General features: G+C 37.6%; 1 protein-coding gene across 16 annotated transcripts in view; it reads left to right on the top strand.

Annotated features, from left to right (window-relative positions):
- The window catches only part of CNOT1 (CCR4-NOT transcription complex subunit 1), an 82,995-nt gene that overhangs the window by 25,975 nt on the left and 32,309 nt on the right, over positions 1 to 24,711 (top strand). For 8 of the 16 annotated variants that reach the window (XM_059876821.1, XM_024978371.2, XM_024978368.2 and 5 more), the window contains exons 3-17: positions 5,832 to 5,939; positions 6,522 to 6,620; positions 6,966 to 7,034; positions 7,122 to 7,176; positions 7,647 to 7,850; positions 9,704 to 9,872; positions 10,881 to 11,007; positions 11,150 to 11,260; positions 13,828 to 13,998; positions 14,403 to 14,530; positions 16,708 to 16,948; positions 18,832 to 18,951; positions 19,436 to 19,474; positions 19,695 to 19,817; positions 19,985 to 20,136. In XM_059876821.1, the coding sequence (XP_059732804.1) occupies positions 5,832 to 5,939; positions 6,522 to 6,620; positions 6,966 to 7,034; positions 7,122 to 7,176; positions 7,647 to 7,850; positions 9,704 to 9,872; positions 10,881 to 11,007; positions 11,150 to 11,260; positions 13,828 to 13,998; positions 14,403 to 14,530; positions 16,708 to 16,948; positions 18,832 to 18,951; positions 19,436 to 19,474; positions 19,695 to 19,817; positions 19,985 to 20,136 (1,916 nt within the window). The remainder of the gene's footprint in view (positions 1 to 5,831; positions 5,940 to 6,521; positions 6,621 to 6,965; positions 7,035 to 7,121; positions 7,177 to 7,646; positions 7,851 to 9,703; positions 9,873 to 10,880; positions 11,008 to 11,149; positions 11,261 to 13,827; positions 13,999 to 14,402; positions 14,531 to 16,707; positions 16,949 to 18,831; positions 18,952 to 19,435; positions 19,475 to 19,694; positions 19,818 to 19,984; positions 20,137 to 24,711) is intronic. The other 8 variants (NM_001206039.1, XM_024978373.2, XM_005218666.5 and 5 more) reach the window with 3 other exon arrangements.

Here is a 24,711-nt window from a genome sequence, read left to right as displayed (position 1 = left end):
TCCCTCCCTCCAGCCACTGGCAACCACTGACCTACTTTGTGCCTCCATGGGTTTGTCTTTCTAAACATTTCATATAAATGGAATCATACCATATGAGGCATTTTGTTTCTGCCTTCTTTCACTAGCGTAAGTTTTCAAGGTTAATTCATGTCGAAGCATGCATCTGGATATTTAGGTTTGGTTCCACTTTTTGGCTGTTGTAGATATTGTGGCTATCAACATTCATTTACAAGTTTTGGGTGGATGTTTATTTTAAATTTTGAGAGTATATACCGAAGAATGGAATTGCTTGGTCATATGGTAATTCAGGAGAACTGTGGTGGAAACTCAGTAAAAATCTTGGCCAGCTCCACAGGGAGAACTGGAGTGGATATCACAGTGGTCCTCTGGGGGGCCCAGATGGCTTGGCCTTTATATCCATCTTGTTGTTTGAGGGCTGCCTCAGAAAGACATGTGTTCTTGAGTAATACAGTTGCAGCTTAGACGAACACGGAAGGAGCCAATTGCAGGGGCACCTACAACTTCACCTTGAAGTGGGAAATATGGTGGCACTGCCTGGATTTCCCCCAGCAAGGCTCTATGTGGTCAACTTAATAGTATATTATAATTGGTTTGATCGTCTTCTCTACTCCAAAGACCTCAAGGTGTGGGACTGTCCTTTAGTCTCTGTCTCCTATACCTAACCTTTAGTGTTCAAGTGCATTTGAATTGAAATGAAAGAAGGAATAAATTATTTAGTAATTAATTTTGAACGTCGATGTTAGAATGTTTGGTTTTAGCCTTGGGCTGAGGTTTTCAGTGTGTACAGATTTTCTTTATACAAGTGTGGCCTCACTGGTACCTTTGCAGATAGCCCCCTCTCTTAACTTTGAGAATGGTAAGAAATTTAGAACTGGGATGGGAATAGGGTTCTAGTTCTTGACTCTGGATTTCCTTTGGTGATAGGTAAAGGCTTACTGCAGTTCTAAGCTGCCTAGTATTTATTTTTATAAATATTTAGGGGCTTCCCTCGTGGCTCACTGAATGATGCTAAAGCTGAAACTCCAGTACTTTGGCCACCTCATGCGAAGAGTTGACTCATTGGAAAAGACCCTGATGCTGGGAGGGATTGGGGGCAGGAGGAGAAGGGGACGACAGGGGATGAGATGGCTGGATGGCATCACAGACTCGATGGACGTGAGTCTGAGTGAACTCCAGGAGTTGGTGATGGACAGGGAGGCCTGGTGTGCTGTGATTCATGGGGTCACAAAGAGTTGGACACAACTGAGCGACTGAACCGACCTGAACTGAACTCGTGGCTCAGACAGTAAAGAATCTGCCTGCAGTGCAGGAGACCCTTGTTCAGTCCCTGGGTTGGGAAGATCCCCTGGAGAAGGGATCTTCTCCAGTATTCTTGCCTGGAGAATTCCATGAACTGAGGAGCCTGGTGGGCTATAGTCCATGGAGTCACAAAGAGTTGGACACAACTGAGTGACTAACACTTTTCACTTGTTGTGGCTTAAATAGGTTGACTGGAATTGTGTTCCTTTTGTTCTTTCTTCTGCTGACAAGTAGGAAGAAGGAATATTTATCAGATTTTCTTTAGATGTCTGAAATCCCTAAATGTGAATGAGCTGGCTAGTATTACTATGCTATAGGTGAAAAAGCAACTTGAGAATTTAATTTGCCCCCTTAGTCAGGGTTTTATGATGTTCTTTAGAGAGTAACTCCTATAGTTGTTATTTTCTTTGAAAATATTTGTTGTCATTATTAAAGAAAATATGAGGACTTTCCTGGTGGTCCATTGGCTAAGACTCCACACTCCCAACTCAGGGGGCCCTGGTTTGATTCCCCTGGTTTGATTCCTGGTCAGGGAACTAGCTCCCATATGCTAACAATTAAAGATCAAAGATCCCCCAAGCTGCTGCTAAGACCCGGTGCTGCCAAATAAACAAACAAATTCGTAAATATTTAAAAAGGTACTATGTAAGTAAAATATAGAAAAATAAAATCAAGCCTGGTTTTCCTACTCAGCTTTTTAATACTTGAGTAATTTTTGGTTTGCATTAAAAGTATTTTTATTATAAAAACATTTTATACTGTTCTTTAAATGATAGTCTCAATAAATTTAAAAATTTTATTAAAATTTCAATTATTTCATCCATAAAATGTAATAATAAAATTGCAGTTTAAGATTTTATTAAAGATGATCTCAGTCACACATGAGTAGGTATAATAGAACCCCCATGAATCTGTCATCTGGTTTCATTTGAAACCAGACTGGTTTCGTAACCAGTCTTGTTTTATCTAACCCATTCTCTTCAGTTGTTTTAAAGCAGATCCCAGGCATAATTTCATTTATGTCTTACCATAAACCTAATCTCAATACCATTATCACATCTTTTTTTAAAATGCTCAGTAACTTTTTTTTTTTTTTAATGTTATTAGAGTATAGTTGATTTACAGTGTTGGTTAGTTTCTGGTGTACAGCAGAGTGATTCAGTTATGTGTATGTATATTATTTTTTGTATTCTTTTTCATTATTTTATATATTATTTCATTATTCAGGATACTGAATATAATTCTTTTTGTTGTAGAATAGGATGTTTATCCAGTAGGATGTGTTTATCCATTCTGTACAGTAGTTTGCACCTGCTACTCTCAAATTCCCAGTCCTCCTCCAAACCCTTGCCCCTGGCAGAATAGTTCTTAAGCATCAAATATCCAGTTAACATTAGCATTTTTTCAGTTTGCCTCATTTAAAAAAAGGTAAAAACTGTTGACTTGAGTCAGGACTTCTGCCCCATAGTTTGTTGCATTTTTATTAAATCTCTTAAAATCTGTGTTTTATCCTTCTTCCCTCCCCAACCCCCCCACCCTTGCAGTTATTTTGTTAAAGAAATCAGATTGTCCGGTAGTTATCCACTGTCTGAATATTGCTGATTACATTCCCAGGGTGGTATTTTACATGTTCTTTACTTTGCTATAAATTGATAATTAAATTTGGGAGCTTAATCAGATTAAGATTTTTTTCTCCCTTAGGACAGTTTTATGGGTGGCAGTGTATACTTTATTTAATTAGGAGTTCATAATGTCTAGTCTCTATTTTTGTGATTTTTGTCAGGCTTTGTTCATTGACTGGATTCATTGATTGTTAAGGATTGCAAAGTGGTAACATTCTAATTGTTAGCATTTTTTATTAGTTGAAGTAGTTCTGTAAATGGAAACTTGCCCTTACCACCTGTAATTGTCTGGTTGCCTGAAGTATGATTTATATAGAGGAAGGGCTTGATTCTGTTTGCCAGTTTTCAAAATGACTTGTTTCCTAGCCTCCAAATAAGACCAATGAATGGTTTTTTAATATTAGAAATCTGTGTATTTTTTAACATATTTGATGTGTTTGAAGCCATTGAAAGTATTCTTGATATGCATCCATTATCCTCTTTGGCCACTGAAAGCTTATTCTTATCAGCTTCCAAGTCCTTTGACCCTATTTTAAATTAAAAAAAAAAAAAAATTGCCTCCTTCCTTCCTTGAGCCTTTGTTGCTGTGTGGAATTTCTCTAGTGGTGGTGTCCTGGCTTCCCACTGTGGTGTCTTCTCTTGTTGCAGAGCACAAGCTCTAGGTGCACAGGCTTCAGTAGTTGTGGCACATGGTATCAGTTGGTCCGTGACATGTGGGATCTTCTTGGACCAGGTATTGAGCTTATGTCCCCTGCATTGGTAGGCAGATTCTTAAACCACTGGATGACCAAAGAAGTCACTGAAGTTTTTTTTTTTTTTTTTAATATGAGAGGCTAGAATAGGGAAAAAGTAGTCTTAGCTCCACCATCTTTTACTTAGGAGTTTGACAATTATGTCTTTTGTGTTAAAAGTAATCTTTTATGTCTCCCGCAAAAATTTTTCATGTTCTTTTTAATATGTTAAACTGTTTGAATAGGTGCACTGTTTTTTATAAAGTAATCCAAAGCATTCATACAGATAATATACTAAAAACCCAGAACGAATCTTTTGGCTCATGGAGTCTGTTAATGTGCTGTTTAATAGACAGATGATTACTCTACATATACATTGTGCTAAGCTCTTTTCAATCACCTCAGATATGCAGATGACACACCCTTATGGCAGAAAGTGAAGAGGAACTCAAAAGCCTCTTGATGAAAGTGAAAGAGGAGAGTGAAAAAGTTGGGTTAAAGCTCAACATTCAGAAAACGAAGACCATGGCATCCAGTCCCATCACTTCATGGGAAATAGATGGGGAAACAGTGGAAACAGTGTCCACTGCAGATGGTGATTGCAGCCATGAAATTAAAAGACGCCTACTCCTTGGCTTCCCTGGTGGCTCAGATGGTAAAGCGTCTGCCTGCAATGTGGGAGACCCAGGTTCGATCGCTGGGTTGGGAGGATCCCCTGGAGAAGGAAATGGCAACCCACTCCAGTACTCTTGCCTGGAGAATCCCATGGACAGAAGAGCCTGGTAGGTTATGGTCCATGGGGTCGCAAAGAGTTAGACATGACTTCACTTTCACTTTTCACTACTCCTTGGAAGGAAAGTTATGACCAACCTAGATAGCATATTGAAAAGCAGAGACATTACTTTGCCAACAAAGGTCTGTCTAGTCAAGGCTATGGTTTTTCCAGTAGTCGTGTATGGATGTGAGAGTTGGACTGTGAAGAAAGCTGAGTGCCAAAGAATTGATGATTTTGAATTGTGGTGTTGGAGAAGACTCTTGAGAGTCCCTTGGACTGCAAGGAGATCCAACCAGTCCATTCTAAAGGAGATCAGTCCTGGGTGTTCTTTGGAAGGAATGATGCTAAAGCTGAAACTCCAGTACTTTGGCCACCTCATGCGTAAGAGTTGACTCATTGGAAAAGACTCTGATGCTGGGAGGGATTAGGGGGAGGAGGAGAAGGGGACAACAGAGGATGAAATGGCTGGATGGCATCACCGACTCGATGGACGTGAGTCTGAGTGAACTCCGGGAGTTTGTGATGGACAGGGAGGCCTGGTGTGCTGTGATTCATTGGGTCGCAAAGAGTCGGACACAACTGAGCGACTGAACTGAACTGAAGCTCTTTTCTTGACTAGATATGACATGAACACAGATATATAAATTCCCAGTTCTCACTTATAGTCTAGTGAGATGTAGAAAATAGAAAATTATCTGGTGATGGTAAGTACCATGGAGAGAAGTAAAGCAGGGTGAGGGGTGATGATGGCAGGTCATATTGCTGTTTTAGGGAGGGTAATTAGGAAACCTCTCACTGATGAAGTGACTTTAGAGCAGAAACCTAAAGGAGGTGAGAAGACAAACCAATTTGTAGATATCTGGAGTTTTTTAGTTATAGGGAATAGCATTGGTAAATTTGAGCAACAGCCAGAAGCTCAGGGCCAGTACTAATAATTAGATCAGTTCCTTTAGGGCTTTTCCATGTGGGCTATTATTATAAAAATCGCAGTTGTATTAGATTTTAGGTTATACTCTTTAGGGTAAAAACAACAATGGACAGAAAAAATGAGGCTCCCACGAGTGCAGTTTGTTATAAACTTGTTGCCTTACAACTTCAGTGTGTCATTTGTGCTGTTTGATGCTTTTGATATAGAGGGGAATCAGAGAACACAATTAGGTGGGGCTAATTCCTGGTAGTTTTTGTTTTTCTTTCCTTCTTGCTAGTGCCTGTAGGGAGCATTTTAAAAATATTTAATCACAAAATATTGGCACCTCCATCTCAATTCCTAGAACTCTTATTCCAGAATGAACAGTTAAGTAATTTGGGATGTTGTCCTAGAGGTGAATTTAAAAAAAAAATCACTCAGTTTTGACTACAAACTCGTATTTTTGGTCTTTTTAGATTGTGAATCGGCACGGTCCTGAGGCAGACAGGCATTTATTACGCTGCCTATTTTCGCATGTGGATTTCAGTGGCGATGGTAAAAGTAGTGGCAAAGATTTTCATCAGGTATTTGGGGCTTACACAGTATATATTCACTTAGATCTGATTGTTCCCTGAGTTGCATTTTGGGCCTAGTTGCATAGCAGATCTCACATACAAATAGGATCCAGAAATAATCTTAGCTGAATGGCTTAAAGATAGAGGGACTTCTCCTTTTCTTGTCCTTCTCTTGTCTTGCCTGGCTGCAGACCATTATAGCTACACAATTCAGGCTTAGAGAACTGGGAATGAGACCTGCCTGAAGGAAGCGGGACTGTAGGGCAGTCCTGCTTGACAAGTAAGTCAGGCAGAAAGATCTCTTGTCCTAGATTGAGTTCTATGGCTTGATTCTCAATTTGGGAGCAGTTTGTCATGATATTACATGATATTATGGTGACCTTGTCAATGGACTCTGTCCTACAGAGGTTTTGGTAACACTTCTTGTTAATAGACTTTGGTAGTTTCAGTGGGATTTTTAAAGAGCTGATTTTGATAATGTAGGAACAGTATACAGTATCAGGTTACCCTTTAATGTTCTGAGCAACGCTGTTTCTGTTTATGCAAGATAATGACTGAGTGCTAATGAAATTTTATTTTTTATTTTTAAAGACTCAGTTTCTGATTCAGGAGTGTGCGTCACTGATTACGAAGCCAAATTTTATCTCGACGCTGTCCTATGCCATTGATAATCCATTGCACTATCAGAAGGTTGGTATTCCTTTTAGTAGCCCTAAGATGTGCTATCTTATTAGATGTTGTAAAAAAGCCTTAATCCTTGATCTCATATCATATTTTCATTAAAAAACTTCAAATACTTACTTTGGAGGGTTTTATAGCTTTCTAAAAAAGTCAAGGTAGTTTGATAATAATTAGAATCTTAATAAAACCAGGTCATATCAAGGCTTAAGCTTGTCAGAACACAGTTCCACAACTGTTGCTAGCCTCAGTACAGATTTGTCACTCCTATGCAGCACCGTAATTGGGTGAACAGATGCTTTTATAGATCTGAAAATTGTATGTTCCTATTTTAAAATAAAGTTTGGTTTGTTTCAGAGTTTAAAGCCTGCACCCCACTTATTTGCCCAGCTGAGTAAAGTTCTCAAGTTAAGCAAAGTACAAGAGGTAAGTGATTTAAGAAAAGAGATAGACAGAATTAGAAATAAAGCAACTATTTGTACTCTTTGGTCAATCTGACCCTTCTTCTTTCAGGTAATTTTTGGCCTTGCCCTCTTGAATTCTTCCAGCACAGATCTCAGAGGTTTTGGTAAGTTCTTCTTTCCTGTAGTGAGGTTAGAGTCTTTAAAATCTGTGGATTTCTGAATCTTGAACTTAGTTTAGAGAGTATGATTATTTTTGTTTGATCTCCTTTATGTGTGTGTGTATATAGTAAAAACACATTAAAATCTGCCTTCATAACCATTTTCAAATGTATAATTCATTAGTGTTAACTGTTCACATTGTTATGTAATGGATGTCTGAAACTTCTTTGTTCTAAAAAACTGAAGCTCTGTACCTGTCCAAAAATTCTCTACCCCCTCACCAAGCCCTTGGCAATTGGTCTTTTATTTTATGTCTGCCAGCTAGAGCTGTGAAAATACAGAGGGTGAACGGTGAGTTGGTGAATGAGAATGATGGTCATCTATCTACATTTTGATGGTATGTGACTTCTGACCTGTTGTGGTGCAAAAATAACTTGTTTTGTTTGTTTGTTTATTTGTTTGTTTACCCTTCTAGCTGCCCAGTTTATCAAACAGAAGCTTCCAGATCTTCTGCGTTCTTACATTGACGCAGACGTCAGTGGAAATCAGGAAGGTGGCTTCCAAGATATAGCAATAGAGGTCCTACACCTCCTCCTGTCCCATCTCCTCTTTGGGCAGAAGGGAGCCTTTGGAGTTGGACAGGAACAGATAGACGCTTTTCTTAAGACGCTGCGCAGAGGTAAAAAGACTGTCTGTAGCCTATAAAAGATGAGACAAAAGATGGTTTTTTTGGATGAATATACATGGCAAAGGGATTTTAGAATACAAATGAAGACAGCGATTTACCTTTCTGTTAAGTTGATAATCTTTGAGAAGGAAGAGAGTATTTTAGTGACAAAAGCCTCGTTATAGAAACAGTATAATGCGAAGAGCACTTCACTGACAATCTTGTTATCTAAGTGCCATCTCAGTTTGGACTTGGTGTATTTCCATGTGGTCAGATTTTTCCCTTTTATGGGATACAGAGACTATGGTATTGTGGCATGTTCTTTTTGGTTGAAATAAGTTGATCACTTTTGATATACCGACTTTACCTCTTCGGCTGTTGGCATTGTTGTGCTAAGATAACTCCTGGTTCTGTTATTGCCATCTTCCTTTCAGAGATCTTTAAAACAAATCTTATAGTGGACTAGCCACTATCCATTTTCACTGTTATTATTGTTTTCTTAATGTTTATATAATTATATTAAAATTTATATAATTTTAAACTGCATTAACTTTCTCAGTAATAGGAAGTTTTCCACTTGTCAGTGAAATGAAAAGACATGGATGTACCAGTTGTTTCTGATGCCTTCCTTGCATGGGAATTGATAGCGCTGTGTGACATTTTAGAGTGATATATAGGGTGTGAACTATATAGTGATATATAGGAACAACAGACTGGTTCCAAATAGGAAAAGGAGTACGTCAAGGCTGTATATTGTCACCCTGCTTATTTAACTTATATGCAGAGTACATCATGAGAAACGCTGGGCTGGAAGAAGCACAAGCTGGAATCAAGATTGCTGGGAGAAATATCAATAACCTCAGATATGCAGATGACACCACCCTTATGGCAGAAAGTGGAGAGGAACTGAGGAGCCTCTTGATGAAAGTGAAAGAGGAGAGTGAAAAAGTTGGCTTAAAGCTCAACATTCAGAAAACGAAGATCATGGCATCTGGTCCCATCACTTCATGGCAAATAGATGGGGAAACAGTGGCTGACTTTATTTTTCTGGGCTCCAAAATCACTGCAGATGGTGATTGCAGCCATGAAATTAAAAGATGTTTACTCCTTGAAAGGGAACTTATGACCAACCTAGACAGCATATTGAAAAGCAGAGACATTTACTTTGCCAACAAAGGTCTGTCTAGTCAAGGCTATGGTTTTTCCAGTGGTCATGTATGGGTATGAGAGTTGGACTATAAAGAAAGCTGAGCACCGAAGAATTAGAGTCCCTTGGACTGCAAGGAGATCCAACCAGTCCATCCTAAAGGAGATCAGTCCTGGGTGTTCATTGGAAGGACTGTCTTGAAGCTGAAACTCCAATACTTTGGCCACCTGATGTGAAGAGCTGACTCATTTGAAAAGACCCTGATGCTGGGAAAGATTGAGGGCAGGAGAGGAGGATGACAGAGGATGAGATGGTTGGGTGGCATCACCGACTGAATGGACATAGGTTTGGGTGGACTCCAGGAGTTGGTGATGGACAGGGAGGCCTGGTGTGCTGTGGTTCGTGGGGTCGCAAAGAGTCGGACACGACTGAACTGAACTGAACTGATAGGGTGTGACTTAGTCAATGTCAATGGATAATGGGATCTAAAAGAATTAAAAATATACTCATGACCATTATATATGACAAAGGAACATTCAAATTTTAGAATTGGTGTTGAAGTCATAGTTTGGACTGGGCTAGCTGAATAAACTGAATAAACTTTGCTTTGAGTATGAACTTGTCAAAGACTCAGGTTTGAGGGACTTTTAGAGAGTTAAAGAGGACAGTTCGTTTTTAATCAATATAGCAGTTATAAGTATCTTCTTCCTTTTCTCAGATTTTCCCCAGGAACGCTGTCCTGTGGTGCTTGCACCACTTTTATACCCTGAAAAACGGGACATTCTAATGGACAGAATCCTGCCTGATTCCGGAGGGGTAGCTAAAACCATGATGGAGAGCTCTTTGGCTGATTTTATGCAAGAAGTGGGCTATGGCTTTTGTGCAAGGTTGGTAGGAAGGCATTTTAAACCTCTGATTACTCTTAGGACAAGTACAATGTCATTTTTTAAAGCAAGTTCCTGATGATTCCTTGATGTGTTATCTTTGCCTCTCAAGAATTTTGCTTCTAAATTCAATCTTCCACATATTAGTTTTGCTGCCACCTATTAGTGTTTTGGTGGCTAAATTTCTACTTATCCATCCCCCCTAATTGCTCACATTTACAGACAGGGGTTCCTAGCCTAGTTGGCATGTTATGCATTTTTAGCTTTTGAGAGAGAAAGGGCATTGCAGCAAGTGTTAATGGGATCGTGTCCCATCCAGCATGCCTGATTTGCTTCTGCCTCCTCCCACCCTCAGTTTCCTCACTGTGCCTTGATTTTTACAGTCTTCCTTTTCTAGCCTTTCATACCCTGCCTTTCAAATATTTTCCCCACTTGCCAGGGGCATCAGAGGAAATTGCTTACCCTAATGGTAGCACTTAAGACTATTAAACAGTGGATTATTAATGTTTCTTCTGAGAATATATTATTAAGGGCATTTATGTGCTTTAGTTTGACTTTAAGTGTAACATTTAATATTTTTAAAACTCAAATCACATTTCCACTTAGTTTGAAAGTGTATTTCTTATGTGTATATATGTGTCTGGCATAAAACTTCTGTTGATGCAAAGTGAAAAAAAGTACATTTTCAAGGCTTTGTACATATCAGAATAACCCTTGATTGGTATAAATCAAGTTATTCTTTAAAATACTGATATTCAAAGATTGAGGAGGATAATTTTGTTTCTTTTTGAAAAATACTACTCTTAATTCATATTTCCTTCTTTAATCAGTATTTTAAACTTTTTTCTTAACTGGGCATTTTTTCCATTACTTGCTATGTGAAAGTAAGAAGAAATGAAGTGTATTACTCTATGTTAGTAAAACTAGTGATTTCACTCAAAGACTCATATGAGTGTTTCTTAACCTTGGTGTTGAGGGTGCTATTTTTCTGAAGTTAAATTTTTGTTTCAGTATTGAAGAATGTCGCAATATAATCATGCAGTTTGGTGTTCGGGAGGTCACAGCTGCCCAGGTTGCAAGGGTTTTAGGAATGATGGCTCGAACTCATTCAGGATTAACAGACGGAATTCCATTACAGGTAAGTGTGGCAATCAACTATTTTACAAAGTGAATTAATGTCCTACCCTTTTTATTTTATTAAGTCAGTATGATTGTTCTATCAACCCGAGCTGAACACATGCAGTAGTTGGCTTTGTTTAATTCATTTTTTACTCCTACAGAGTATCTCTGCTCCTGGCAGTGGAATCTGGAGTGATGGGAAAGATAAAAGTGATGGAGCACAGGCACACACATGGAATGTAGAAGTCTTGATCGATGTTCTCAAAGAACTGGTGAGTACATGTAATGTCGTATATTTATGATATTAGTAAGGTATAGCCCAGAGAATGAAAATTTTAATGAGTGAAGTGCCTAGCTGAATGAGGGCTGCACTGTTTTGTAATTTCTGACTTCATTGGCTTAAATGTAATGAAACATCAGAAGTAATTATGTACTGGAAATAGCACATAGTCAAACTCTGGCTTTGTTCATAATGAATTGTTGCTATGCAGTTCTGAATCACACTGATGAGATGATTGGCTGGCAGTTAGTGTGTGGTTTTTGGGGAAGGATGAATTTGTTACAAAATAATGATTATATGAAGAATTATTGAGGAGAAAGAAAGTCTGAATGTTTTCTGGAAGGTGTACAAAAACCCTGCCAACTTTGTTTATGGTGGATAGGAATAATAAAAATCAGTACATCTCTTACTAGTTCTACTTCTGGAATATCCATAAGCTAAATAATTGGCTCCCAAATAAAAAGTACCTCTCCTAAAATAAAAAGTACCTCTCCTAAAATGTTGAAATGTTAAATACAAGGGTAAAACTTCTAGTTATTAAAAAGGAGTGTGGAGTCAAGATCAAGGTGTAATATTCCAGGCTTGTTCATAAAATGTCAGGGAACTACATATGAGGCTAATGACTACATACACACACATAACATTCTTGGTAAGGTGTCAGGTCATTTGTCTGTCCTATATTTCAGTTTTAGTTTTCCACATATGTAACTTAGAGACAGAACTGAATAACAGGGAATCATACCATTCTCTTTATGACCTTAACATCAAAGGGTTTTCCTTTTATTTTAATAGTAGATGGATTTATGGTGTTCAAACCTATTAAAAAATAACATGATCATGGCGGAAAATTTGGAAAGTGAAATGAAAGAAAAGCAAAATAAAATCACAGTTTTATCACTTATGGATAACCAGTTATTAATTTGTTCTTAACCTGTGGTTGTCTATAAAATGAAAACATGCTTTTCTCTCTGTTTCATCTCAGTAGTTTATTGCCTTATTGATGATACTCTTTTTTTTTTTTTTTTTATTGTAGACAAGGACAGTGTTCCATGTTATCTGAACCTATGTTGTTTTGATTTCAGAGTGCAAAGGCTATAAATTAAATACCTTCAGTGTGGATTTGAATAGTTGAATTAGTAATATTTTCCTCTTCCTTTTTCTTCTCATGTATTTGAGTTTCTGTATATTTTTTTGTAGACAGGGAGCAGAGGACAATTTCAGACATACATTGGGTTAATAATTTGTTTGTTTTTTTTTTTTTTTACTACCCAAGATGGAAGGAGGAAACCATAGGGGCATACCTGTGGACTTTCCAAACTTAACCTCTTTCTAGGAATGCTATTTAATAGTATATTTATGATTCTGTTCTGTCACATTCAGTCCTTGAAACAAACTGTAGAAAAAAATCTCACCTCTGAATGCTATTGTTGCCTTAGAGTGAATACCCCAACTGAGGTTTACTCTTTGTACTGTATACAAAGCAAGTCTTCAGAGAAGTCACCTTAAAGCAAAACTAAATTGGATATGATGTTTTGGTTGGAGATTTAATTTTGAAGTATGCACATCCTTTTTTTTTTTTCCCTTTCAAGCACAAAATATTCTTTTTTTTTCCATTTTGGCCACACGATGTGGCATGCAGGATCTTAGTCTCCCACCCAGGGATCCAGCTTGTGCCCCTGACATTGGGAGCTCAAAGTCTTAACCACTGGGACACCCACTTGGGACACCAGAGAAGTCCCAAGCACAAAATATTCTTATTGCTTGGTGCAGAGTGTTTGGTAAATGATCTTCTAAAGTTGTTTCCTGTGCTTTGTGTTTCTTTAAGGAATCTCATACTGCTTTTATGAATACCTTTTCATAAAACATTTTTGAATAGAATATTTTTAGTCTTTTTGTCATAAAGAATTTAGATCACTTTTCCTGATACATACATTGAGATACTTTTAGGGGAGATCTTTAAGATTGACATTTGGGATAATTGGTTTATCTTTGCCACTTTGTTCCAAAGTAATGAAGTCTTACTGTAAAGAAGAGGCATTATCGGGATGGGCGTGTTCATTGCACTAAAGTAGAGGAAGAGAGATTTCCCCATTATGTCCTCATATATATTCAGAAGTATATCATGAGCTGAAAGGTTGGAGTTGCTTGCTGAAAGATTGGAGTTACTTACTAGTAGAGCTGGTTTATTTTGAATATTAAGAATTTGCTTTTCTGAGACTCGCCTGGTGGTCCACGGGTTAAGAATCTGCCTTGCAGTGCTGGAGATACAGATTCGATCCCTGGTCACTAAACTAAGATCCCATATGCTGCGGGGCAGCTAAGCCCATGTGGTACAATGAAGACCCAGCACAGCCAAAATAAAAATAAAAAATTTTTTAAAAAGGAATATACCTCTTCTAAGACTTTTTGGTAATGCCGGAAAGATTTAGATGATTTTGTGTCTATAATTAGACTATTACCATCTTGATTGAACTAAAGATTTAATGTGACTCTTTGGATAAAGCAATCAAAATATGTGCACTTTTGTTCTTTAAACTTTGAAGTGCTTTTCTTTTTTAGAACCCGAGTTTGAATTTCAAGGAAGTAACTTATGAACTGGACCATCCTGGGTTTCAAATTCGTGATAGTAAAGGACTTCATAATGTAGTCTATGGCATTCAAAGGGGTCTGGGTATGGAAGTGTTCCCTGTAGATCTCATATACAGACCTTGGAAACACGCAGAAGGCCAGGTAAGTGAATAGTGTTTAGCTATAGAAGAGACACAAAATAACAACTAACATAGTGACATCTATCCTTTGATTAAAATATTGTTTTAAAATAGAATTTGTTTTGCATTGGTCAGAAAAGCAGAGACTCCCGTGAATTTTGAAGAAACATTATTATAGTTTAATACCAGACTCAGCTGAAGTGTAGCAATCCATCTGATTTCCCAGTATTTTAAGGATGTTTGTCTCCAGGGTCATCATGCACCTTATTTTGTCTGAATTACCTGTGGTTTTGAAAGATCAAATAATTAAGATTTTAAAGGGAAATTTCTGATAACCTTAAGGTTGAAATTGCTTTGTTAAAATGTTTCAGTTTTTTAACATCCACAGTCATTTATGGTAGTAAGGACTTTTTTCTCTTTTTCCAGCTCTCCTTCATTCAGCATTCCCTTATAAATCCAGAGATCTTCTGTTTTGCCGACTATCCCTGTCATACTGTTGCCACTGATATTCTGAAAGCACCACCAGAGGATGACAATCGAGAAATTGCCACATGGTAAACACTCTTCATCTAGCTTTTCTTGAAAGGATCACTTCTACTTTTTTGAAATATAAGATTAATAGTTAGCCAACTACATAGTTAAAGGTTTAAATGAAATAGTATTTTTAGCAAGCCTGCTTACCCTAAATTTTATATAGTAGGGTGTTCTTGGGTGAAAATCTCTATTTAGTCCCCTTATCACTAGACACATCTTTCTTCTTGTAATATCTGCCATTGTATATTTTCTGAAACTATCAGACACGTTAGAAGGAGATTTGCACTTCTCTATTAGGGTTAAATCCCTTTCTTTTCTCTGTAGATTTTGCTTGCTTGCTTTTGTAAGTGGCTCAAAGTGGCCAACTCATGAAATCTCAAACTTTAAGTTAATTATCTATTTTCTCTGAGTTTCAATTCCAAATTTCTGAGGGAAAATCTGACTGGCTGAGTTGGTTTCTCCTGAAACTTAAGTCATTCCTCTCTGAGGGATGGATGTGCATTACTATTAAAATACACTCATGGCTATAGGGAGTGGCCATGGGCTGCTTTGGTCCTCAAAGACATCTACTTTATAATGTTTTTTCCATTTTTTTCAACCATACTCTACTGGGACACTTTTTCAACATGAACAGTTAGTGTTTGGGGGGAGGGGGAGGGAGGAGGACGTGTTGTGGCTGTTCGTTTTAGGTCAGTATAAAGCCCTATTGGGCTTCCCAGGTGGCACCAGTAGTAAAGAACCCTCCGGAGAATACAGGAGACTTAAGAGATGTGGGTTCAATCCCTGGGTTGGGAAGATCCCCTGGAGTAGGAAATGGCAATCCACTCCAGTATTCTTGCCTGGAGAATCCCCATGGACAGAGGACCCTGGCAGGCTACAGTCCATAGGGTCACAAAGAGTCAGACACGACTGAAGCTACTTAGCATGCACGCACGCACAAAGCCCTATTGACATCATCTTACAAGACAAAGGATGGTAAATTTTCCCTGTAAAGGGTTTAATATGTGGCTTTGCAGGCCAGATGGTCTCTGTGCAACTACTTAACTCTTAAATTGTAGCACAATATAAAAGTGAGTGTGACTCTATTCCAGCAAAACAGTATTTACAAAAATTAGGCAGTGTGAGATTGGGCCTGTGAATGTTGTTTGCTGATCCCTGTTCTGAAGCAGTGGTCTGTTCTAAAGTGTATCGATTCCCCAGATGTCCAGGTGGTAGCCAGTGTTGGATCTGCTGGGTTGGTTGATTTTTTTTTTTTTTTCCCTTCCTGTTAAGATTAATGTGTATGGTAGTGTTTCTTCATTTTAACAGATAAAAACCTCTTTCCAATTTATAAAACTGAAATGTCATTATATATTTAATAACTCCTTGATACAGCTGTATATTCAGGTTTCCCTAATTGTCTCAAAAATGGTTTATAACACTTTGTATGATTGGGAGTCCACACAAGGTCTAAGTACATAGTTTCTTTCATTCTATGAGTCTTCCTCCTTTTTTTTTTTTTTTAATATAATTCTTGACCATTGATTTAATGGAAAAATAGCATCCTGTAGTCTTCCCTATGATATAGGGTATCTGTTTCCTCATGGTGTTTAATTTGATCTCTATCCCATAGTTTTTATGGACTAGGATTAGTAAGATTTGAGGCTTGGCTGAAGCCAACCACATTTAGCTTCCAATTCATAGGAGGTATTGATTACTTCTGAACTTGTATAGACATCAGAGGGGGCACGTAAGTTAAAACTGTGTTACCAAAGTAAGTGTTCTGGCTGGGCTTTCTTTTTAAATTGAAATACAGTTGATTTGCAGTGTTGTGTGAGTCAGGCTGTATTTTTATGTAGAATGTTTGTTGTGTTTATGTTTTATTGAATTTTTGACTGTTTGTAAACTCTGATATTTTTACTTTTCACTCTAATCACAAAAAGTTTTTCATGGTGAGGAGGTCCGTGGTTATGCAAATGGTCAGTCACGTCTACTCCTTCATCACTTATTTTGTTAATTTGGACGGCTTTTAAAGTTAGTTTGAAAGCATGCCAGCATTATATATTTGAGATGAATCAGCACCAATTTAAATATTTTTCAAATACTAAAGATGACAGCAACTTGGTTTTGTCTTGATAGCTGGTATCATTTATTTGGAAAATGGATTTTGTGTCCTTAGATTTTCACTGACAGATTATCTTATTTCCATTCTTGTTAGGAAGAGCTTGGATTTGATTGAATCTCTGCTAAGGCTCGCAGAGGTAGGGCAATATGAGCAAGTCAAACAGCTCTTCAGCTTCCCTATCAAACACTGTCCAGACATGCTGGTATTGGCCTTATTACAAATCAACACCTCCTGGCACACCTTGCGCCACGAACTCATCTCCACTCTGATGCCAATTTTCCTTGGAAACCACCCTAACTCAGCTATAATTTTGCACTATGCATGGCATGGACAGGTAAGATACGACCATTTCTTTGTCTTAATAATCAACATTAAAACTTTTTTGTTGATTTGTGTTTTGGGTGTACAGCAAAGTGAGTGTTATACGTACACATATTCATTCTTTCAGATTCTGTTCCATACATGCCATTTCAGAGTGTTGAGTAGAGCTTCCTTTGCTGTACAGTAGGTTCTTATTTAGTTATCTCTCTTTTGTACATAGTAGTGTGTATATGTCGTTCCCAATCCCCACCCCCCATAACTGTGTTAGTTTCCTACATCTGTAATTCTATTTCTGCATAATAGACATTCTTTTGATGATGTTCAACTAGAGAAATTGTCAACCTTGGAATCCTGACACTCTGAGAAAGTCACACTTCCATAAAATTTATTTTATCTTTTAGCATCATGTAGGTATTAAGTATAAAACTTGAAAGAGCAAGGAGGCTAGACAATTAAAAAAAAAATTCAGTATTATGAAAACTGTATCGCTAGGGTACCAGTACAGAGCTTAATAGAAACAGAAGGTTCTCATTTTACTTCTTAATAGCAAATGAGAGAATATCACAGATCAATTGAATTGACATAATTGTACTTTAAATCCAGCATTTAGAAAGATGCTAACAATAACCCTGTGTACAAGACAGCAAAAGAGACACTGATGTATAGAACAGTCTTATGGACTCTGTTGCAGAGGGAGAGGGTGGGAAGATTTGGGAGAATGGCATTGAAACATGTATAATATCATATATGAAACGAGTTGCCAGTCCAGGTTCGATGCACGATACTGGATGCTTGGTGCTAATGCACTGGGACAACCCAGAGGGATGGTATGGGGAGGGAGGAGGGAGGAGGGTTCAGGATGGGGAACACATGTATACCTGTGGCGGATTCATTTTGATATTTGGCAAAACTAATACAATTTGTAAAGTTTAAAAATAAAATAAAATTAAAAAAAAAATTTTTATTTTGGTTCCTGCTGAGTTTTCAAGCCCTTGTGCCTCCCACCCAATTTTGTAGGATGCATTTGACAAGTAAATACTCTTCTGTCCATTGATCTTCCCCTCCTCCCCAGTAGCCTGCATTTTAAATGCAGATATATGTAGAGGCTTTAAGAAAAAGCAGTTGTTTTCCCCTTTATACCAATTTCCCCTCTTTAAGATATTCCTGCTATTATTCGTTATATACCAGATAAAACTTGGAAAACATTAGCCTTGGTTCCATTCCTTTCCTCGGGCCACCTGCATTGCTGGAGACTGAAATCACATGATAGATAAGAGTTTACAAAGTGTTTATCAAACATTTAACCAGAAGTTTGAAGCGTAGGCCTTCTTAGACTTTTCTCAATAAATCTGTGAGAGAGGGCACAGTGAAGGGACATGCATCACCATTCCTGATTAGATACGTGTCTCACTTGGGCTTTCTGTCACTCTGAGACAGTTACTGGAAAGTGGTTTAGATAGTAGATTTAGATTGCTGTTGCTTCTCTGAGAGACATTAGCTAAATTACCATTCAACTGCAAAGACAGGCTGTTTTCTGCTGAACACTGTTTTGTCTTTATAGGCCAGTAATATGTAATTGAATTTAAGGGATCATGTAAATTTGATGCACCCTCATGTTCACATCATATATTGTCTTTGAAAGTGTTTTATAGGACAGATTTGTTGTAGTGAGTATATGACCTAAGGGTTTATGGGTAGGCATCATTTGGAAGATGTGGAAATAACACCCCTCCCCCCACAACACACAAGTCACTGTAATCAATGCTTTATCATTTGCACTGATACAGCTCAATTTTACATGAGTACAGGTGAAATCAGCCGTAATAGCAGTTGCAACAACGTATCAAAATGGTTAGTAGTAGTATTGCTATTTAACTCCCTTTTTTCTTTTCTTAGGGACAGTCTCCCTCAATCCGCCAACTTATCATGCATGCAATGGCAGAATGGTACATGCGAGGGGAGCAGTATGACCAGGCCAAGTTGTCTCGAATACTTGATGTGGCCCAGGACTTGAAGGTGAGTTTGAAGGGACAGAGAACGCTTTATTTATTGATGATAAAAATTCCAAGTGTCTTAGGAATAAGTCACATGTAACTCTAAGCTAGAATGGATGAGATTTAGTTTTTCCTTATAGGTAGAAAGAGGTTGGAAGAAGAGTGGTTCTTTAGAAGTGTAAAAATGTTTTCATTTACATTTCACTGAGTTTTGTTTGGTCTTCTGTGATATTTAAAGGGCTGTTTTAAAATAAGTGATACTGACATCTTCTTAGATGTAATCTGTGAGATACAATTTTTGGAGAAACTGATTGGCTATCGACTTTTCTACAGATTTCATTAGCATTAACGGATTCTTTTGACAAATAGTCTGATTCTTGATGTCTTTGATTTGATGTACACAGTACTGGTGGTGTAGTTGTACTTAGAGGAAGCCTGAGTTTAGATTTTTTTTTTTTTAACAGATAAAGATAATTTTTCATGCTTTGTGTTTTGCTTTGCTTTAGGTTTATTTGAAAAAACACAGGGTAAAGTTTATTGTGAAGGTAAAGTCATGTGTTTGTCTTTGAAATGTGATCGTATAGTTAGGGACAAGTGTTACCATTGATATACACTAAGCTGTTTTGTTTAAAAAATTATGATTAAGAAAATATTAGCAATATTTTATTTAGACTTGTTTGTGAAAATAAAAACTGGAAACAGAAAATAGGACAGAAAAGTCACTCAATTGCTTGACTCGTAGTTTCTAATATTCTTTTTCTTTAGGCTTTGTCAATGCTGCTAAATGGTACTCCATTTGCCTTTGTTATTGACCTTGCTGCACTTGCTTCACGTCGTGAATACCTCAAACTTGACAAATGGCTCACAGATAAAATTCGAGAGCATGGAGTAAGTGGGATTTGTCCGTTTATTACTTCTTTTAAGTTTTGATGGTCAAGATAACTGAAGAAAATGGCAAAATGTTATTACTATATTCTGGAGTTGAGTTGTAGTGCTTAGTCTGAAATCAGTTAATGATGAGTTTCAAATACACTGAAAGACTTTCTCTTTTTCAGGAGCCTTTTATCCAGGCTTGTATGACTTTTTTAAAGAGACGGTGTCCTTCTATTTTGGGGGGACTTGCCCCAGAGAAAGATCAGCCTAAAAGTGCTCAACTTCCTCCAGAAACCCTCGCGACAATGTTGGCCTGTTTACAAGCTTGTGCAGGGTAAGAAGAGTATATTTAATACTGGAACTGGATTGTGTGGATAATTATTGATTTGAGGAAGAGGGTTTGAATGATTAAATACAACAGCATTTAAAGTAATCCAGTGGGTTTTAAGTCCAAAGTACTATACTACTGAAGTATGAGCTCTGTTTGAGTTAATTTTTTAATATGTGGTGTGAGATAGGATCCTAAATGCATGGTTTTACATGTGAATAGTCTATTTGTTTGTTGAAGAGACTGGTCTTTCCATTTGGGACTATCTTCTGAAAAATCAGTTGCACATAATATGAGTTTATTCTGGGCTCTTAGTTCTATTCCATTGATCTATATGCCTGTCCTTATGCCGGTACCACATTGTCTTGATAACTTTCACTTTTAAGTAAACGTTTAAATTGAAGTGTGAGTTCTCTAACTTTGCTTTCTACTTCTCCAAAATTGTTTCGGTCATTCTGGGTTCCTTAATTTTCATAAGAATTTTAGGGTCAGCTTGTCCATTTCTGCAGAGAAATTACATAGCTCAGTGGGATTTTGATAAGGATTATGTTCAATCTTTAGATCACCTCGGGGGATAGTGCCATTTTAATAGTATTAAGTCTTCCAGTTAACAAATCTAGGATATCTTCCCATTTCTTTAGTTTTCTCTAATTTCTTTCAGTGATGTTTGCATTGCCTTAGTCGTGCTTTTTGCTGGATATTTGATACAAGTCATGGTATCTGAATAGAGAGTTGGATTGTTTTTTTTGGTCTAATTGTTCTTGTTTGAACCTCCAGTCTAAAGTTGAATAGATGTGGTGAGAACAGACAACCTTATCTTGTTCCTGATTTAGGAGGAAAGTATCCAGTGTTTGACCATTAGCTATAATGTTAGTTATGGGTTTTATAGTTACGTTTCACATTGAAGGGAGTTTCCTTACCTCTGTTTCTAGTTAGTTTGGTTATATGTGTGTGTGTTGCATGTCCTATTTGTGGTTGAAAGCTGGAAAGTTTAATATGGCAATTCTCGAAATCACAATTCTCGAAAACCTACTCAAGGGTTTTTTGTTTTGTTAATGCTCTTTTCTGAACGAATTCAGTAATATCTGTATTCTTTGTCCTCTTTGGTCACTGATATCTCTGGATAAGCTTTGTGGTTAGCTAAGATTGGAGGTTTTGTTAAACTAAACTCTGAAATCAGTAAGCTATTCTTCACCTGGTGATTCTATGTGCTGTGTCCAGGCATATCTTTAACCCTAAGTTGGTCTCTTGACAAGTCCACTGTGGTATTCACTTGCTTCTTAGTCAGAACCTGAAGGTTGGCTTGAGGTGAACTTGGGCTTGAACCTAAGAACTTGGGATTTCTTAGATCTTTCATGGCAGTGGCACAGCTTTAGATGCTAGCACAACCCTACACACACCTCATACCTTCTAGATTCCTGGGGAAATGTGAGAGTTTTTCAGATTTCCACCCATGGGAATCATCTGAAGTTTTCCTTTTGAACTTTTGGTTAGCCTGTTGTTTCGTCAGACTGTTATCTTCTACCTTAGGCATTCAGGAAGTTAAAACAGTGACCTTTAAAATGTTTTCTGCAAATAACCATGAGGAAGAGTCTGTTTGCCCTGGGTCAGTTCTTAGGTCCAGTATAGACAACCCGGCCATTGTGGTCTCACAGGGAATCCTCAGATAGGTGAAATAATGATTATTTCTTTGAGAATGAACTTGGAAGATGTTTCAGCACAGTTCTGAGCCCTCTTGATCTGGTGGTTGTCAGGTTGCTTGCTGGTTTTCACTGTGATTGTGTTTTAATTCTGAGTTGGGCAAATTAAGATGTCATGAAGCTTGCTGTTGTTACCAAGAAGTAATCATCTTTCTGGAAGAAAAATTCCCCTCATGTTTTTTTTTTTCTTGGCCACTCTGTGCTGCTCTACCTGGGATTGATCCCTGGCTCCAGCAGTAAAATGAAAGCAAGAAGTCTTAATTCCTGCACTGACAGGGAATTCCTTCCCTTGACTGTTGTAAAGCCTTTTGGTTCATTTCTAGAGTTTTGGAAAAATCAACTCCTACCTTTTTTTGGCTAGTGTTCTAGTTGGTTTTATGGAGGAGAGAATATTTAGAGGTCTTTACTCCACCGTCCTCACTTTTGTTCTGTCCTATATATTCTTTTTTGTAATTTCTGAAGCATAGTAAAATGAATACCTGTGTGATTCTCAAAGGGGAAAAGTAGTAACATTTCAGTAGAGAAGGCTGGATCTGACATTTACGACATTAATTTATTGATCAGGAGGTCACCAGCTCCATTCTACACGTGCCTCATGATAAAACCCATTGAGAACGTTGTGTACGTTATGTGGTAATCTCGCTGTCAGCAAAATACAAAGTAGCAGACAAACACAAATCAAGGGGACATTGTATAAAAACAAAAAACTGGCTTCTACTTTGTAAAAAAATCAAGTTTAAGAAAAGAGAAATAAAAGTTGATGAATTCTTGACAGTTTAAAGAAACAGAAGAGATGTGACAACTCAGTGCAATGGATTCTGATCCAAGTGGGGGAAAAGAGCATTGAGGACATTATGGGAATAATTGATGTAATTTGAATTTGGCCTATTTTATTTTATCCTTGCCCAACTTGCGTTGGATTTCATGATTGTTGTTCTACAAGGTTATGTAAGAAAATGACCTTGTTCTTAGAAAACAGGTTATAAAGTATTTAGAGATAAAAGATACATGATGTATCTAATCTAAAATGTTTTGGAGAGAAGTGGATATTATAGAAAAAATGGTTAAATAGGGCAAAATGTAGCTAATTGGTGAGTGAAGCATTTATGGGAGTTCCTTCTAGTACTCTGGTCTCTTTAAGTTTGGAATTTTGTCAGCTATGGCAAGTTCTGCAATAGCAAGGAATAATATTTTAATTAACCATTTTTATCAATCATAAGTTACACAGTTTTAATATTGTAACATCTCTGAAATGATGATTCATCTCATTGGTGACCTCTTACAATTAGGATTAACCCAGTTAATTTTGTAGAGCATGCAAAATAATGCTGTGGCTTACAATTGAAGGCATTTTGTGTTGAATATAATATGATAATTATTGTCTATTACTTGTAGCCATTAACCCATGGCATAGAAGTCTTTGAAACGGTTTTCCTTTTAATTTAAAGGGGTGTTTTTTTGTTTGTTTGTTTGTTTTGGAGAAGGCACCCTACTCCAGTACTCTTGCCTGGAAAATCCCATGGATGGAGGAGCCTGGTAGGCTGCAGTCCATGGGGTTGCTAAGAGTCGGACATGACTGAGCAACTTCCCTTTCACTTTTCACTTTCATGCATTGGAGAAGGAAATGGCAACCCACTCCAGTGTTCTTGCCTAGAGAATCCCAGGGATGGTGGAGCCTGGTGGGCTGCCGTCTGTGGGGTCGCACAGGGTCAGACACGACTGAAGCGACTTAGCAGCAGTAGCAGCAGCACTCTACTAAATAGATGTTTTGTGCCTTAGTGAACTAGTACCTATTTGTGAATATTCAGTTTGTTTTTCACTATATATCACAAATAATGTTGCAATGAATAGCATTTTGCATCCATCGTCTTTGCCAGTGTATATTTGGGCCCACTAGAAGTGGAATTGTTAGGTTAAAGGGAAATGGCATATGCAGTTTTGCTAGGTGCTATAAAATTTTTCTCCATAGCAAGTTCTCCATTTATTATAACCAGAGGCAGTTGGTCTATTTCCCCATAGTTTTGTGCTTATCTGCAAGATAATTTATTTGTTTTGGCTGTGCCTCATGACATGTGGGATGTTAGTTCCCTGACCAGGGATTGAACCTACACTCCCTGAAGTGGAAGCTCAGAGTCTTAACCACTGGTCCTCCAGAGAATTCTCTGAACTGTTTAATGTAGAGTTTTACTTGGTACTTTAAATATCCTAATCGGTCCTCTCCCTCCCCTCAGAAACAACTTTCTTGTCTGAATGACTGCTTTTACTTTTTAGAGTCAACAGTATGATTAAGAATTTAGAGGGTAAGGTCTAAGACAGTAGGAAGTTTGCATAGCATTTATGAGTGCAAGGGGTTCCACAGTTTTAGGAGACAATAGCACCCTGTGATAGGAAGGTGGATTTTCCTGTCAAACGTATAGCCTATTTCACATTTTAGAAGTCAGTTTTTTACATGCTTGCCTAATACAGTTACTGACTACATGTATGGCATTTTTATCTATACTTAAATTAATGTCTTATTTTTGACTGAAAACCTTGTCTAAAGATTGTTTATCTGTTTACTGTGATAACTTTTATCCACTTTTGTGCATAATTTTTGATGAAGTAGTTGAGGATATGGAATGTTTCTTAGAGCGGTATTTCAAAATATATGGGCAGCAGTGTACCCAAGGCTTGTTAATTTCAGAGTTATTAAAAACTATTTTCACAAGAAAGGCAGTGCTCAGAAAATCCTGGTGATTAATAACAGATAGAGAGACATGGGATATGGTGGAAATTGAGCCATAGGTTCCAGCAAGTTTTCTATTTATTAGAAATCCAGATTTGTTTGTTTAGGTGTTCTAGGGAATAATTAATGATATTTTTCTCTTTTCGTGTCTCTCCA

Source organism: Bos taurus, chromosome 18 (assembly GCF_002263795.3).
Source record: "Bos taurus isolate L1 Dominette 01449 registration number 42190680 breed Hereford chromosome 18, ARS-UCD2.0, whole genome shotgun sequence".
Lineage (NCBI taxonomy): Eukaryota > Metazoa > Chordata > Mammalia > Artiodactyla > Bovidae > Bos > Bos taurus.
Note: the sequence above shows the minus strand (reverse complement) of the source record. Positions and strands in the feature narration are given on the sequence as shown.